Source organism: Macaca mulatta, chromosome 4 (assembly GCF_049350105.2).
Source record: "Macaca mulatta isolate MMU2019108-1 chromosome 4, T2T-MMU8v2.0, whole genome shotgun sequence".
Taxonomy (NCBI): Eukaryota; Metazoa; Chordata; class Mammalia; order Primates; family Cercopithecidae; genus Macaca; species Macaca mulatta.
In genome coordinates this window covers 175962824-175980266 of record NC_133409.1, presented here as the reverse complement: position 1 = coordinate 175980266, position 17443 = coordinate 175962824, and the positions used below count along the sequence as shown (strand labels likewise).

Genomic DNA, 17443 nt, shown 5'->3' with positions numbered 1-17443 from the left:
AGGCAGAAACAGATTTTAAACACTTCTGGGGGCTGTGAACAGAGGTCCCTCCAGGAGGGGAGGACTGCTCCCACCCCTCACCTGACAGGTACAGAAGCCTTGGTCAGGACTACCCTGCCCCCCACCCAAGGGCCAGAGCGAGGAGTGGCCCACCCAGCTTTGGTGCCCACTACACACCCTTCATGAAGTCCTCAGACTCTGCCCAGTGCTTCACGCCACGCTGGTTTGGTTGAACAATCGGAGTGGGGCATTGGGTTGCCGTGTGCAACCCAGGCGGGTTCCTGGGGCATGGGGAGGGGCGGCTGCCTGGCCAGGGCCCTGTCACAGGGCCATCACTGTTGCTCGAAGCAACTGGGAGAGATTAGTGCAGCTGTTGGATGTCAGTTCTCTGCCCTGAGATGGGCAGGGGAGGGTGGGCTGAGAGGAGAGGAATGTGTGAGTTGGTTGAGACTCTAGAGGAGAGGTTGTTTGCACTTACTCCTTTTGGCCTCTGGAGACAGAACAGGAAAAATGAAGCATGAAATCCCTTTTGAGAAGGAATGCCAGCCTCTCCATTAAAACACAATAATGAGGAAGGAATTCAGTATCTGAAGGAAATGGCCAAGCTGAGTGGCAGCTTCTCGGCAGGTATTTCGCAGGTTCTGCTGATGAGGGTTGCAGGGAGCAGGGAGTGTCAGCGTTAGGAAATGCTCCCAGCTGAGCCAGCGTCCAGGCATTAGGGATGTGTGGGTCACATAAGGAGCCAGGGCATCTGCAAATAGCTGTCCTCTGAACGCACAGCCCGGCAGAGTGGAATGAAGCCAGCCGGCTCCGTCCCAGCCTGCCGCCTGGCAGCTCTGTGACCTCGGACAAGTGGTGACTCGGTTTCCCTATCTGGAAAATAGATTTGAAGACTGTTGTGAGGATGAAGGGAGATATTCCACAATCCTCAGAGTGTAACAAATACTAAATGCAATTTTTCTTCTGGTACTATTTAGAATGCATGTATTTTTAAATATTTTAAACCTTCCAACATTTACAGTTATAGGTGTTGTGCCACTCTATGGCTATCCCATTCCAGCGGAATTGAAAAGGAGTCAAATTCCATGTGTGATTTACTTGGTAGAGAACATGAAAGCAGTTTGTCCTTTACTCTTATAAACAGCTGTTTTTATCTAGTTTCACTTTTGTAAAGATTGGGAAATGGAGTGGCTCTTTAAATTTAGTTTGAGTCCTGCTTCCCATGTTTCTTAATCCCACTATGTGGAAAGCAGAGATTTAGAAACGTGAAGGAACTCGACACCTCTACGTCACAGAACCACACGTCACTTTCCTTAGATTGTTGGGGGATCCCTAGGGTTCTAAGGAAGTGAGTTTCCTGATGTTTGAAATTTGCCAATGCAGCCTTTCAAAAATATGCTTAGCGTAGTTTAAAAAAAAAAAATTCACCCTTCTTGCTGATTGTGAGGAGGTCATATGTCCTTCAGCTGTCACAGTGGTAGACTTGATGGAGTTACGTGACAGAGAACAGAGCCCAAGGAAGCACCTGAGCGGTTTTTCATCTCTGGGTTACTCTGTTAAGGCTTGTTTGTTGACTTCGGGATTTTCATCTTGTTCTAGAGAGTTAAGGTCACCAGATGAATAAAGTATTACTGTTAGTGAGCACTGGGGGAACTAATCCCAAAACTGTTAAGCCACAAGGTTAAGAAGTTTAAAAAAAAAAAAAAAAAAAAAAAAAGACTTGGTGTCCTTGTTTTCCATTTCTGTAAATCACATTGCTGATAAATTTGCCTTTGGGCATGCACCCTACCCGTTTTAGGTACTAGGCTCAGTTACTGGCTACAGATTCCACATGCCCTTTTCAGGGCTGATGCTGTTAACGGTGATAGTTATTCCTGATAAGTACCTTAACTCTGCTGTGAGGTATCAAAACTGATGGATCTATTTTTGGCTGCCTCTTTACCATTACTCCTTCTAAAGAATGTGTACAGCATAACAACATATTTATCACACTGCATTTCTACCCCAGCTCAGAATTGTGCAACTTTCTTTTTTAAAAAAAAAAAAAAAGGATGTCCTGTCTTCTTCCAAGGACATTTGCTGTCAGAAGAACAGATATCTCTGCCTTGCCTAAATAGGCAGGCTGTGTAGCACAGACAGCCATCAATTCAATGACTTTTTAGAATTTTAGGGCCTCACGGTGGCTCATGCCTGTAATCTCAGTACTTTGGGAGGCCAAGGCAAGGGGATCGCTTGAGGCCAGGAGTTGGAGACCAGTCTGGCCAACATGGCAAAACTCCATCTCTACTAAAATACAAAAAAAAAAAAAAAAAAAAAAAAGCCAGGCATGGTGTCTCAGACCTGTAATCCCAGCTACTGGGGAGGCTGAGGCACAAGAATCACATGAATCCAGGAAGTAGAGGTTGCAGTGAGCTGAGATTGCACCACTGCACTGCCGCCTGGGTGACCGAGTGAGACGCTGTCTCAAAAATAAAATAAAATTTTAATTTACTTTTGTTTTCTTAAGACTTAGTGAATCTGAGTGTGAATAAGAACATTATTTGTCGTATTAAAGTCCCCTGAGGATTGAAAGGACAAAACTCCAGCTAGCAACTGAGTGTATTTTCTTGACCTGTTGGAGCTGGTTGGTCCCACCCCTTGCCCTATGTACCTCCTGCCTTTAGTGACTCAGGCACGTGGTCAGGCAGTGGCTGGCCGGTTGGGTCTCTGTGACTTCAGGACAGTGTGGAGTTCAACAGCTCTTGTGGGAGTCAGGCTTCTCTGACCATGTTAGCACTGTGCCCTTTCCAGCCCAGCAAGGGTCAGAGTCAGTATACTGTGGGATTTTGCTTGTCTGTTTGATTTTTGGAGAAGGGACAGGAAGGGCTGTGACAGTGCCTGTCTAGTCACTGACAACCACAGGCACTTCTCTAAGCACATATCAAAGAGTCTCTGTGATCATGGTTCCCGGCCCCTGGTGTTGGCAGCCACCTTCCTGTCATCTGTGCCTTTACATACCAGCGGCCATGTAGAAACAGCTTACCTTGTGACCTGGGAGGCATTTCCCTCCACTGGGCCCCGCAGGCCCTCCTCTCTGCTTCACCTACCCAGTGCCACCAGGGACATTACAGTTGATACTAAGGGAGGGAGGAAGGGATGCTTTGAAGAGATAAGTGCAGGCAGCTGCTTCACCTCTGCTGTTCCAGGGAGCTCCACCTCCACGTACCTGAACACCACAGCCCCCTCCTACCATCTACCCTAAGAACTGCTAGAGCTCCTCCACCCTATAATGGGAACCTCCACAGTGGAGCGGCCCCACTGGAGGCAGGACCCACATTTCAGGGACTGGAATGTCATACATGGGGTGGGGAATGGTCCAATCTATTCCAGTATTCTAAATTAAAGTTTCTTATCCTCTTACAGAAACATTGGCCAACGTGTGCTAGAATGCAGGTCCCCTGGGGGCCTGGGGGGTGGGTGAAACAGGCTCTTGTGCACTGTCTTGGTACAGAAACACTTATTTCTGTGAGCACAGTGATTGGGAGTTCACATATGCTAAGCAGCTCCTGTAAGTTGAGGTCAGGCTGAATGTCCATCTTGGATTCCATGTGGAATCTAACCTTAATCTGTCCTTTGGAGATTTTTCCCCTGATGATTTTTTTTTTCTTCCTGAAAGTAATGTATTTCTGAATGTGATTTTTAAAGAAAAAGTTGTTTTTGAAAGGGTCAGTGGGGTTCTTAATTTCTTTAAATCCTACAAAGAGATACACTTCCCCCAAATACATTTACTTTACTGACAGCAAAGTTAGTTTCCATTTGGAAAAGTTACCCTGTTTCCAACATCGAGTTATCTCTGTTGCCAGAAAATCAAAAGGCAGCCAATCAGATTTGTAAACCTTTCCTCTGGCACATTATCAAGATCTCTTGCAAAATGAAATTGTCCTACAGCCCTCCCCTCTCCTGTGGCTCTGAGTGCAGTTCTGCCCCATCTAAATATTAGTATTTTGCAATCGTGCTCTTTATGAGTCCCTGGCAGAGTGGAGACCACAGACGGGGTGAGGAGAGAGTCGTGGGGACCACCTGACCAGTGACTGTGGTCTTAATGAAGATTGACAAGCCCAAGGGAGGTTTGCAAATACCCTGATGCCTGCAGCCAGCTTTGCATCCAGCAGCTCCATCCACAGATCTACAGTGGCCTCTATTGTCCTTGAAGAGCTGCTTAGAAACAAGGTTGCAAAGCTTTCTCCTTCGGGCCTTGGGAAAGCTGGATGAACCCTCCCGTTTCCACCTGATAGGGCTGATCCAAGTGTTTCTGGGTGGTGGTTTCCACACTGGTTTTATTTAAGGTCTGTCAACAGGTGCTGAGTGTGAGGCAGGGAGGCAAGTGGTTTTCTGTGGGTGTTCCTTTTAACCAACTGCACCACATGCTTCTGATTTCAAAGCAGATTTTTTTTCTCTGCCACTTTCACGTTTTATGTCTTTACACTTCTAGAAGTCCCTTAGTTGAAATTCCATGAAAAGGGTGTGAAGTGTGGATTTAGACCTTGCTTAGATTCTGTTAGGAGGTTGAGTGCTTGTGCAGGCTGGGAGAGCATACACTTCTTTTCAGGAGGCAGGTAAAGGGAGCAGGTGGGATGAGGCAGAAGACTGGTCAGAAAGAACACTTTTCTCCCCATGAGGCTTTCAGTTAGACAGAAGTAGTAAGGACGATTGTGAAGTTCTTGTGAGAAGAGAGAACACTGTTCCTTTGAAATTAAAACTCAATTTTTCCTGATTTTTCATGTTGGCTAAAACAGGCCAGGAAACGGGCTTTTCCTGATTTCTTTTTTCCTGTCGTACAAAAACATAATGATTAAATTTGGAAAAGTACTTTGCGGTTTTCAAGGGACTTTGTTATTCACAGTAACTGCAAAGATCCCCCTGTTTTAGATGAGAAGGGAAACTGAGGTATGGAGAAGGAAAGGAACAGGCGAGAAGTAACAAAGATGAGTAAAGTATTGGTAATTTCTTTTCTCTGGGAGTTCTAACAATCTAACAGGCTTGTACTTTAAGACGTTTCTAGATAGCAGATTCTCACGCCTAACTCACTGTATCTTCCAAACTTGTCTAACTATAAGAATCAGCTGGTGTGCTTGTTCATATACAGATTCTTAGGCCCATCCTCTAGTTATTCTGATTTCAGTTGATCTGGGGTGATCTAGGAGTCTGCTTTTTTTAACAAAGTCATGTGGGGATTCTTATCTCTTGGCATGTTTGGGAAATTTTACATAGCCGGCAGCTGAAGTGCAGATGGAAATAAGTTGTCCAAGGTCATACAATCTGAACTCCCTGATCCCCACCTGGTGTCTCTGGTCCCTAAGTCCACATCCCCCTACCACCCACTGCTCCACAGCTGCCTTCCCAGGGACACAGAGTTTGTGGTCAATACTGGATAATTCTGCCACGTCTTTATTCTCATGTCTTCATCAGCTACTACGTATGAAGCTGTCCAGAAACGAGGGATTTTGAGGGTGAGTGAGAGAATGAAGAAGACAGACACAGGCATAAGAGACAAAAAAAACCTCAATGTTATTAAAAATGCAAGTAGGGGTGCACACCTGTAGCCCTAGTTACTAGGGAGGCTGAGACAGGAGGATTGCTTGAGCCCAAGAGTTTAAGGCCAGTCTGGGCAACATAGTGAGCCCACCTCAAAAAAGAGAAAAAATCACTACAACCATAGAGGTACAGTAAATTCTAAATCTAATTGCCATATTAAGAGGCATTCATTCTCCATTCCCTTCATAAAACCTACTTATTAATGCCAGTCACACTAAATATTCATAACCAATAGGCTATGCACTAGTACAAAAGTCTCAAAAGTGGAGAGTAGCCAAGCACAGTGGCTCACACCTGTAACCCCAACACGTTGGGAGGCCAATTCAGGAGCATTGCTTGAGCCTAGGAGTTTGAGATCAGCCTGGGCAACATGGTGACACCATGTCTCTAAAAAATTTTTTAAAATTAGCCAGGCATGGTAGCACATGCCTATAGTACCAGCTATGAAGGGAGGCTGAGGTGGGAGGATCACTTGAGCCCGGGAGTTCAAGGCTGCAGTGAGCTATGATCATGCCACTGCACTCCAGCCTGGGCAACAGAGCCAGACTTTTTTTTTTTTTTTTTTTAAAGAAGAAAAAAAAAAAGGCTGGGCACAGTGGCTCACGCCTGTAATCCCAGCACTTTGGGAGGCCTTGGTGGGCAGATGAGCAGGCAGTTCGAGGCCAGTCTGGCCAACATGGAGAAACCCCGTCTCTACTAAAAATACAAAAATTAGCTGGGCGTGGTGACGCATGCCTGTAATCCCAGCTACTCAGGAGGCTGAGGCGGGAGAATCACTTGAACCGGGGAGGTGGAGGTTGCAGTGCGCCGAGATCGCGCCATTGCACTCCAGCCTGGGCAACAAGAGCAAAACTCTGTCTCCAAAAAAAAAAAGTGAAGAGTATTCAGTAAGATCTCTAGGATACAAGGAAAAAAAAATATTTTTTATCTCACCGTTTTAAAATTTCTATTTGGTAATATACCTGGCACATTACATATATGCAAATATATATGTATATAAATACCTATACATACTACCTGTGTACACACATACATATTCTCAGCTGAACAACAAACACATATGGACCACATACGAAAAACTTTTTTATAGGAGTAGTGCACATTTCAGAAAGTTTGCAGCCACCTCTCAGTCCTACCTGCCTGCCTTTTGCAGTTGACTTGCATGCTACGTCAAGTCTCTTCCCAACCTGTTTATGTCTGTAATACTTGTAATCATTTATTATAATTTAATTAAATTTTATATAAGCTGATGGAATGTTGTTTTAATAAAAGAATAGTCTCTGCAGAAACTTACGTTGCAAAGGCTTATTTGCAGTGCAGATTGGACAGAGTGTTTTTTTTAGTTGCTGTCAAATTTAGGCTAGGTAAGATACCTGTGCACAGTTCAATGCCATAATCATAAAAATCTAGGATTCTGCTTTAGTTTGGCTTGCAAAAATCTGGTATAATAAACTCCCATGTACCCTTATCCAGTTTCAGGGATTATCAGCTCACAGCCAATTTTGTTTCCTCTCTTCCCCAACTGAGGTAATTTCAAAACAAATCCCAGATATTCTATGTTTTATTTATAAGTATTTCATTGTATATCTTTTTTTAAAGGGGACCTTTTTAAAAAGCATAGCCAAAATAATATCATAACTGAAACATTCAGTCACTTGTGAATATATCAAATATCTCTGATCAGAGTTAGATTTCCCCAATTCAGACATTTCTCTTAGCCTTTCAGTCCAATATAGATCTTTCAGCCAACTGGTGGCGAGGTGATGGATTGGTGACCATGGGGAGGGTGCAGTTGAACTTGAGCATGGGGAGAATGAACTGGGGGTGGGAGAAGGAAGGAGCTCCATCTCCAGGACAGAGGCTCTTGTTGCCTCCAAGGGTCACCGTCCTCCCTGTGTGCACAGCTCAGAGCTTGAACGTGTTTCAGCCAGAAAGAACCTCACCCAGAGGGGCTGCATCCATTCTGCTTCCCCGCAGGATGTGTCTCGTGGCCTGTGATTTAGACCGCTGGGTACTTTGACGTCTGGGCCCGCAGTGTGAGGACTTCCAGCCCCTAAAGGTGTTCTTCATTATCCAGACCCATCCCTTCCCTGGGCCTTGACCACAGTGGTGAGCTCAGCAGAATTCCCTCAAAAGGGACGCCGTGTTTTGAGTGGCTCATGGGAACCCAGGGTCGGGGTTCCAAAGGTAGCTGAGCAGTGACAGGAGAGTGCTCAGGAGAGGCCCTGCCTGAACGGGGGAGCCAGGGGAGGAGCATGCACAGCAGGACCGGGTTCTGCTGTGCCCGCTACAGCGTGATAAGGCAAGCAGGGCAGCCCAGACTGACACTTCTTCCTTTCGGTGCTTCCTGAAAGTGAGTGCAGCTGCTTCGTGGCTGACTTCGTTATCTGTTTATTTCCAGGGAAGACTCTCTCTCAAAAAAGTTTTCACTGAGGTGCATGCAGTGTGGACGCAAGCAAGTGGCTTTGCCTGGCTGAAACAGTGATAAAAGGAGCTAGCTCCCTTAGAGGGGGTGAGGGTCAGCTACGCTTGCACACGTAAATACATGGAATGATACTTGGTATATAGCGTTGTCTAACAGAATATCCTGTGATCGTGCAAACATATTGTGTCTGTGCTTCCCGATGCAGTTGAGCCCTTAAAAGAAGGCTGAAGTGACTGAGGAAACTTTAATTTAAATTTGAACAGCCACATATGGCTTTGGTGGCTACTACATTCCGTGCAAGTCTAGGAGATGTTGATAATACCATAACGATGGTATTTTGTTTTTGTCCACCCATCTGCACACTGATGTAAAACTTTTAATATGGTTCTCAGTGAAGACCTAGAAGACAATACTGGTATGAAAAGCAGAGACAATATTATAAAGTGGTGTTTGCTCTGCATCTGTGTGGCCTGGAACATTTAGGATGTCAAAGATCATCTCTGAAATGAAGAGTCAGATTTTGAAGTGGACTGCATCTGTGGGAGTCTTTCAAGGAAGGAGAGGCAGCCTTGTGATAGGCATGGGTGGGAGCAGGAACTCAGGCTGACATTTCATGTGTGCTTCTTACTGGCTATGTGGCATGAGTCACATTGCTTCGTATTTTTGATCACCAGTGTTCATCTGGAAGATGAGAGTCATGATACGCACCTGCCTGCTGGGGTTGTCATATGTGCTGTGCTGTCAGGGTGCCTAAGCTCCGTCCGTGAGGACCGTGGTTATCATTCAGATAATGATGATGCTAATACCACAACTTAATGCACAATCACTGTCACTTCTAATTAGATTGGAAAGTTTAATAATTTTTATCCCTGTCAGATGCCAGGGATGCCGATTGATTGCTCTAGCTACTACTTAAATGTATATGCTCTTTTGACTTTTAAACATTTACTCTCTAGACTTTTAAGCATTAGAATCCAGTGAACTGAGGGAGAGAGAAACCTCTGACATGATCCCTAATGCCTGATCGAGGTGAGAGCGAGCAGGTCTGCCACGGTGACTTCAGGTTCCCAGCTGTCTTCTTCTTGTGCCCAGACTGTGGGTGTTCAAGTTGTATGTACATCTTGTGCTGCCTGCAAATATTTGGTATCCAGAAGTTGATAGAATACAATGTTTTTTAAAGGAAGAGGTTTTTGGTGCTAACCATGCAGCCTGGCTTCTTGACATCATATCATTTTTATTTTACTCAATTGAAATGAGTCAACAAAAACATAAGGCTGGAAGAGTAGAAACTCTGACTTAACTGCTTCTTCATATGTTCTCCCTTTCTGCCTCCTCATATGTTCTCCGTTTCCTCTCCTAGATGTGATATTTGCTGCGTCACCTTTCGAACACATCGAGGACTGCTGCGTCACAACGCGCTTGTCCACAAACAACTTCCCAGGGATGCAATGGGCAGGCCTTTCATACAGAACAACCCTTCGATTCCTGCTGGCTTCCACGACTTAGGATTCACGGACTTCTCCTGTAGGAAGTTTCCTCGCATTTCTCAGGTATTCTGATCAGCCCATGGAAGCAACCAGCAACTGCCTTCCATGGTCCACGCAGTTAGACTAAACTTCCTCTCCCTGAGGTTTCTTTCCTTAAAATGTCGGTTGGGCTTTGTCTTTTTTATAACACCTTTTTTCTTAAAATTATCGTTGGCCCTTTCAGTCTTCCTTGGGTTGTTGGGTTGAGAAGGGCGCAGTCTTGTTTGGGGTTGAATATCCTAAGAACTTGTGCATCAGTCTAGCTGTTCTGTGCCTTTTGCCCATTCTTGGGTCTTTGAGGTTTAAGATGTCAACCCTGGTAGGCCAGGCCCCAGTGACTTACACCTGTAATGCCAGCACTTTGTGAGGCCAAGGCAGGAGGATCGTTTGAGGTCAGGAGTTTGAGACCTGCCTGGACAGCATAGCAAGACTTTATCTCTACAAAAAATTTAAAAATTAGCCAGGCATGGTGGTGTGCACCTAGTAGTCCCAGCTACTTGGGAGGCTGAGGTGGGAGGATACTTGAGCCCAGCAGGTTGAGGCTGCATTGAGCCATGATCACGCCACTGCCCTCCAGCCTGGGTGGCAGAGAGAGATTGTCTCAAAAATAAAATTTTAGGGCCGGGCACGGTGGCTCAAGCCTGTAATCCCAGCACTTTGGGAGGCCACGGTGGTCAGATCACAAGGTTAGGAGTTCAAGACCAGCCTGACCAACATGGTGAAACCTCATCTGTACTAAAAATACAAAAATTAGCCAGATGTGGTGGCACGCTCCTGTAATCCCAGCTACTCGGGAGGCTGAGGCAGGAGAATCACTTGAACCCAGGAGGATGAGGTTGTAGTGAGCCGAGATTGTACCATTGCTCTCCAGCCTGGGCAACAGAGCAAGACTCCATCTCAAAAAAAAAAAAAAAAAATTTTTTTTTTTAATAAAATAAAAGTTGTGAATTGTAAAACACCCCAGCCCTATAATAATTGGAATTTGTGGGCTTTTAAAAAAATCTTTACTATCTGCGTTGCAGCTAAATATTCTAAATATTGTGGTTTCTATTAAAAACAGTTTGGGTCATTATTGACCTGAATAAGAAAAGAGCCATATATATTCCCACTAATAAAGCACCTGCTAAAACTACTTTGAAATCGGCTGGGCACAATGGCTCGTGCCTGTAACCCCAGCACTTTGGGAGGCCAAGGCGGGTGGAGCACTTGAGGCCAGGAGTTTAAGACCAGCCTGGCCAACACAGTGAAACCCCGTCTCTACTAAAAATATAAAAAATTAGCTGGGCATGGTGGCACATGCCTATAATCCCAGCTGCCGGGGAGGCTTAGGCATGACGATCTCTTGAACCTGAGAGGTGGAAGTTGCAGTGAACCGAGATCATGCCTGGATGACACAGCGAGACTCAGTCTCAAAAATAAATAAATAAAACTAAAACTACTTTGAAATTATTTTTTCCCCCATTTAAAGAAGTTCAGATAGAAGGCATCAACAGTGTTGTTCTTCAAGTGTATAAGGTACAAACTCAATGGATTGTTCCATATGCACACCACCCATGTTAACCCCCCAGGTGACATTCCTCATAGCCCCTCCTAGGCAGTGTCCCCCTTCCACAATCATAGAGGGGTAGGGTAGCTGATTCTCCAACATCTCCCACCCTCAGTTTCGCAAGGCACCCATTTTTTAAAAGAATTAATTCTACTCTTGTGGTATTGTTACTTAACTATGCTTCAGAATCTCTCATGAGATATCTTGTGGGGTTGATATCATTTATCATGCAAACATGATTCTTAAGATGCTTTGTGGATTTCCTTATTCAGTCTAGTGTGTTAGCAAGCAGGAGAAGGTCATTTTTTTTTTTAAGGCAGAGTCTTGTTCTGTTGCCCAGGTTACAGTGCAGTGTGGCATAGTCATGTCTCACTGCAGACTCAACCTCCTTAGGCTCAGGTGCTTTTCCTGCCTCAGCTTCCCAATAGCTAGGACACAGGCATGTACCACCATATCTGGCTAATTTTCTTGCTTTTTATAGAGACGAGGTCTTGCTATGTTGCCCAGGCTAGTCACAAACTCCTGGCCTCAAGCGATCCTCCCACTTCGGTCTCTGGAGTAGCTGGGACTAGAGGCATGAGCCAACACACCTGGCAAATTTTTTTTTTTCTTTTTTTGTAGAGATATGGGATCTTGCTATGTTGCCCAGACTGGGAACTCTTTTTATATTATGGGGGAAGATTGTGGGATAAATGTACAACAAATACTTTGTGCATCTCCGTTTAGTGATTATTTTTTCAATCTTCACGTGTGTTCCCTTGCTTTTACCGGTGGGTTCTATATAGGCCTGGTGCGAAACAAACCTGCGGAGGTGCATCAGCGAGCAGCACCGTTTTGTCTGCGACACCTGTGACAAGGCGTTCCCCATGCTCTGCTCACTGGCCCTGCACAAGCAGACCCACATGGCGGCAGACCAGGGTCAAGAAAAGTTGCAGGCCACGCCCCTGCCTGCTGACGCCCTGGACCAGAAGGGCTTCCTGGCCTTGCTTGGCCTGCAGCACACCAAAGACGTCAGGCCTGTCCCCGCCGAGGAGCCCCTGCCGGATGACAACCAGGCAATTCAGCTCCAGACACTCAAGTGTCAGCTACCTCAGGACCCTGGCTGCACCAACCTGCTGAGCCTGTCTCCTTTTGAAGCTGCTTCCCTAGGCGGTTCTCTCACAGTTCTCCCCGCGACCAAGGACAGCATAAAGCACCTGTCCCTGCAGCCCTTCCAGAAGGGCTTCATCATCCAGCCTGACAGTAGCATTGTGGTCAAGCCCATCTCTGGCGAGTCGGCCATTGAGCTGGCAGACATCCAGCAGATTCTGAAGATGGCGGCCTCGGCTCCCCCTCAGATCAGTCTTCCGCCCTTCTCCAAGGCCCCCGCCGCCCCACTGCAGGCGATCTTCAAGCACATGCCCCCTCTGAAGCCAAAGCCCCTGGTCACACCACGGACGGTGGTGGCCACCTCCACGCCCCCGCCTCTCATCAACGCCCAGCAGGCTTCCCCAGGCTGTATCAGCCCCAGCCTGCCGCTGCCGCCCCTGAAGCTCCTCAAAGGCTCAGTGGAGGCGCCCTCCAACGCCCACCTGCTGCAGCCCAAGTCCGGGACCCAGCCCAGCGCGGCCACGCGGCTCTCCCTGCAGCAGCCGCGGGCGGAGCTACCGGGCCAGCCCGAGATGAAGACGCAGCTGGAGCAGGACAGCATCATCGAGGCCCTGCTGCCGCTGAGCATGGAGGCCAAGATCAAGCAGGAGATCACAGAGGGGGAGCTCAAGGCCTTTATGACAGCGCCCAGCGGCAAAAAGACGCCAGCCATGCGCAAGGTGCTCTACCCCTGCCGCTTCTGCAACCAGGTGTTTGCCTTCTCGGGGGTCTTGCGTGCCCATGTGCGCTCCCACCTGGGCATCTCGCCATACCAGTGCAACATCTGCGACTACATCGCCGCCGACAAGGCCGCGCTCATCCGCCACCTGCGCACGCACAGTGGGGAGCGGCCCTACATTTGCAAGATCTGCCACTATCCCTTCACTGTCAAAGCCAACTGCGAGCGGCACCTGCGCAAGAAGCACCTCAAGGCAACCCGCAAGGATATCGAGAAGAACATCGAGTATGTGAGTAGCAGCGCGGCCGAGCTGGTGGACGCCTTCTGTGCCCCGGACACCGTGTGCCGGCTGTGCGGCGAGGACCTCAAGCACTACCGTGCCCTGCGCATCCACATGCGCACGCACTGCGGCCGCGGCCTGGGCGGGGGCCACAAGGGCCGCAAGCCCTTCGAGTGCAAGGAGTGCAGCGCCGCGTTCGCGGCCAAGCGCAACTGCATCCACCACATCCTCAAGCAGCACCTGCACGTGCCCGAGCAGGACATCGAGAGCTACGTGCTGGCCGCCGACAGCCTGGGGCCCGCGGAGGCGCCAGCCACTGAGGCCTCCGGGCGCGGGGAGGACAGTGGCTGTGCTGCCCTTGGTGACTGCAAGCCCCTCACCACCTTCCTGGAGCCCCAGAACGGCTTTCTTCACAGGAGCCCCACCCAGCCTCCGCCTCCCCATGTCTCGATCAAGTTGGAGCCCGCCAGTAGCTTTGCGGTGGACTTAAATGAGCCCCTGGACTTTTCTCAGAAGGGCCTGGCGCTGGTCCAAGTGAAGCAGGAAAACACCTCCTTCCAGAGCCCTTCCTCCCTGGCCCCCTACGACTGCTCCATGGAGCCCATCGACCTGTCCATCCCCAAGAACTTCAGGAAAGTGGACAAGGATTTGGCCACTCCCAGCGAAGCCAACAAGCCTGAGCAGGAGGCGGGGAGCAGCGGGCAGCCCTCTCCCTGTCCAGCACCCGGCCCTTCTCTTCCCGTGACTTTGGGGCCCAGCGGGATCCTGGAAAGCCCCATGGCCACTGCGCCGGCGGCCACCCCGGAGCCCCCAGCGCAGCCCCTGCAGGGCCCCGTTCAGCTGGCGGTCCCAATCTACTCCTCAGCCCTGGTCAGCAGCCCTCCCCTCGTGGGCAGCTCAGCCCTCCTGAGTGGCACAGCCTTGCTGCGGCCACTGCGGCCCAAGCCCCCCCTGCTTTTGCCAAAGCCCCCCGTGACAGAAGAGCTGCCCCCGCTGGCCTCCATTGCCCAGATCATCTCATCTGTATCCTCGGCCCCCACCCTCCTGAAAACCAAGGTGGCGGATCCAGGGCCAGCAAGCACTGGCAGTAACACCACGGCTTCAGACAGCTTAGGAGGCTGTGTCCCCAAAGCCGCCACCACTGCCACCCCTGCTGCCACCACCAGCCCAAAAGAGTCTAGTGAGCCTCCCGCTCCAGCCAGCAGCCCAGAGGCTGCCTCTCCCACCGAGCAGGGCCCAGCGGGCACCTCGAAGAAGAGGGGCCGGAAAAGGGGGGTGAGGAGCCGGCCCCGCGCCAACAGCGTTGGGGTGGACCTGGACTCCAGCGGGGAGTTTGCGAGCATCGAGAAGATGCTGGCCACCACGGACACCAACAAGTTCAGTCCGTTTCTGCAGACAGCGGAGGACAACACTCAGGATGAGGTGGCCGGAGCCCCCGCCGACCACCACGGGCCCAGTGATGAAGAGCAGGGCAGTCCCCCAGAAGACAAGCTGCTGAGGGCCAAGCGGAACTCGTACACCAACTGCCTGCAGAAGATCACCTGTCCCCACTGTCCCCGGGTTTTCCCTTGGGCCAGCTCCCTACAGAGGCACATGCTCACACACACTGGTAAGAGGGCCACCGGGCTCCCAGGCGGTGAGTCCTACGTCGTGGCAGGGGGAGCCACGGGTGGGGGTCATAAGCGAGATGAATCTCCCACAGCTCCAGTTATTCCTAGCTTGCCTTCTTCCCCTGTCTGCGAAACCCCGGGCTTGTCTGGTGGTGCTGTATTTCCTGTGTGCTCTCAGTACCCACATGGCCTGTGTGCAGGGGCTGAGCCCTCCAAGGGCAGCGCCCTCCAAGGGCAGCATTCTAGTGAGTGTTCACCCAGGGCGTTTTGAGGTGAAAGTGGTCACAGGCCCTCAGATCACTCATGGCGTCGCCTCATCCCTTCTGGAGGCAGTAGCCAGATTATCTACTGGGTTAAGCAGGGAGGCAGCTCCGGAGAAGTGAGACTTTGAAGGTATTGGGGCATAATGAGCTCGGTGCTTTGACACTAGACATTCCATTCCAGTGTCCTCAGTGCAGCGTTTTAAATTTTGAAAATTTTGTGAAGTTTTTTTGGATGCCGTGTATTCTTAAATCTTACAAATTGTGATGTTGGCCGTTTTCTTTCGGTTCACTAAGTCACATCTTCCCCTGTTGATTGTGAAAATCAGCAATGAGTGGTGGTAGAATGTTTTGAAATTTCTGTTTATGCTACAATTGTAAGCCTTTCTGAGAAACTTCTCTCGGAAGGGCCCGGCGCTGGTCTGGGTGAAGCAGGAAAACATCTTCCTGAGCTGTTCTTCCCTGGCCCCTACGACGATCCCTAGAGCCCATCGACCTGTCCATCCCCAAGAACTCACACCCAAGTGTGAAAAGGCTCTAAGTAATAGACTTAAATGGTCAAAATGATACCCCCAAAACTATTTTCCTTTTTTCTTTTTTTTTTTTTTTTTAAAGACAAAGTCTTACTACATTGTTCTGGCTGATCTCAAACTTCTGGGCTCAAACACTTTTCTTGCCTCTGCCTCAGAAAGTGCTGGGATTACAAGCGTGAGCCCCCGCACCTGGCCCCGAAAGTATTTTTCTTTATTTGAGACGGAGTCTCACTCTGTTACCCAGGCTGGACTGGAGTAGTGTGATCTCAGCTCACTGCAACCTCTGCCTCCCAAGTTCAAGCAGTTCTCCCTGCCTCAGCCTCCCAAGTGGCTGGGATTACAGGCATGCGCTACCATGCCTGGCTAATTTTTGTATTTTTAGTAGAGATGGCGTTTCACCATGTTGGCCAGGCTGGTCTCGAACTCCTGACCTCAGGTGATCTGCCTACCTCAGCCTCTCAAAATGCTGGGATTACAGGCGTGAGCCACCATGCCCGACCTGCCCAAAAGTATTTTTCAAATGTTAGTTTCCAGAAGTTGATTTTTAAAGAGAAGTTTAGGATAGGAATATACTTTAAATAATTTTGTATCAGGTGCTTCTAGTATATAAGTGGCCATACAACTCTCACCTGAATTACAATTTTCTGAATTTTCTCAGTGAACAGCCTCTGTATTCAATGATTTATGTTATTGAACTAAGGGCAAATTAGTGAGATCCTATCTTTTTGGGGTTTACAGCCAAAATATTAATAAATAGATAGGCACTAAAACCACATGGTACTGGATTGGCGAATAAAATACAGAACACCAGTTAAATTTGAATTTCAGATAGACAACAAATAATTTTTAGTATAAGTATTTTTATGCAGTTCTTGGGATTTACTAAAAAATTATTTGTTTATCCAAAATTCAAATTTAGCTCTGGGCATCCTGGGTTTTTTGTGGGTTTTTCTTTTTGCGCTAAATATGGTAACCCAAGGTAGTCAGGAGGTTTATGACAGGATGTTGAGGGTGGGTTGTGGGAATTGGTGTGAGCTGTGCTCTGTATCTTGGTGGAAATGTATTACATAGAGTTGATCATCCCACAAAGCTTTGGAGAAGCTCGTGGAAGGCTGTTTCTCCTAGATGAGGTGGAACAGCAGGAGGGAGGTCATGGAGCCACCGCTGGATACCTGAACAGTGTGCAGAATGGAGCCTGGGGAGGGAGAGGAAGCTGGGAGCCAGAGGGAGTTGTGGCTGGGAGCGATAGGTCTCTCAGAGGCCGCACTGCTCACCAGAGCTTGCCACACAGACACGGCATTTCTTTCTGCTGTGGTGGGTCCTTAATCCAGGGATTGAGGAGTAGCAAGTCAGGAGTGCCTATCCAGGGAAGACTCAAGGAGAACCAGGATTTCTAGATTTGTAAAGTATGTACTGCCCTTTCATACCACTGTCTTCCTGTTAAAATAGTTTAAGCCTGACAAGTAAAGCAGCCATTCTAATGATGATAGCAGTTCAGGGAAGAAAATGCATCTTCAAGAGAAGGTGCTCCTTATAGCAGTCTCTTTTGCTACCCTTTTTGGGTATCACCTGTTTATCGCCTACTGAGAGTCTATGGAGAAGTGAGTCTTTCTGTTACCACTTTTCAGAAAGCAGATGGTCTGGATCTGATGATTGGCTTGGCTCGCACCCTTCCTCAGTGCTCTCACCTCCCCCTGCTGTCACCCAGCCTCCCCATCTTCCTCCTCCGGTATTTCCTTTTTTAAGAGTTGTGCCCATGTCTTTGCAGGTGCATGATATGTGTTCCCACTTGTGAATCCAGTCATGATTGCCTGGCCTTTGAATGCCAAAATACCAGTGTTGGTTTAAAATTTAGTAGCATCTAAAACTGAGCAAGAAAGCA

The 17443-nt window shown here is 48.4% G+C and overlaps 1 protein-coding gene across 11 annotated transcripts in view; it reads left to right on the top strand.

Moving 5' to 3' along the window:
* Positions 1 to 17443, top strand: part of RREB1 (ras responsive element binding protein 1) — a 201365-nt gene that overhangs the window by 166243 nt on the left and 17679 nt on the right. For all 11 annotated transcript variants that reach the window (XM_078000970.1, XM_078000972.1, XM_078000968.1 and 8 more), the window contains exons 9-10: positions 9360 to 9549; positions 11857 to 14767. In XM_078000970.1, the coding sequence (XP_077857096.1) occupies positions 9360 to 9549; positions 11857 to 14767 (3101 nt within the window). The remainder of the gene's footprint in view (positions 1 to 9359; positions 9550 to 11856; positions 14768 to 17443) is intronic.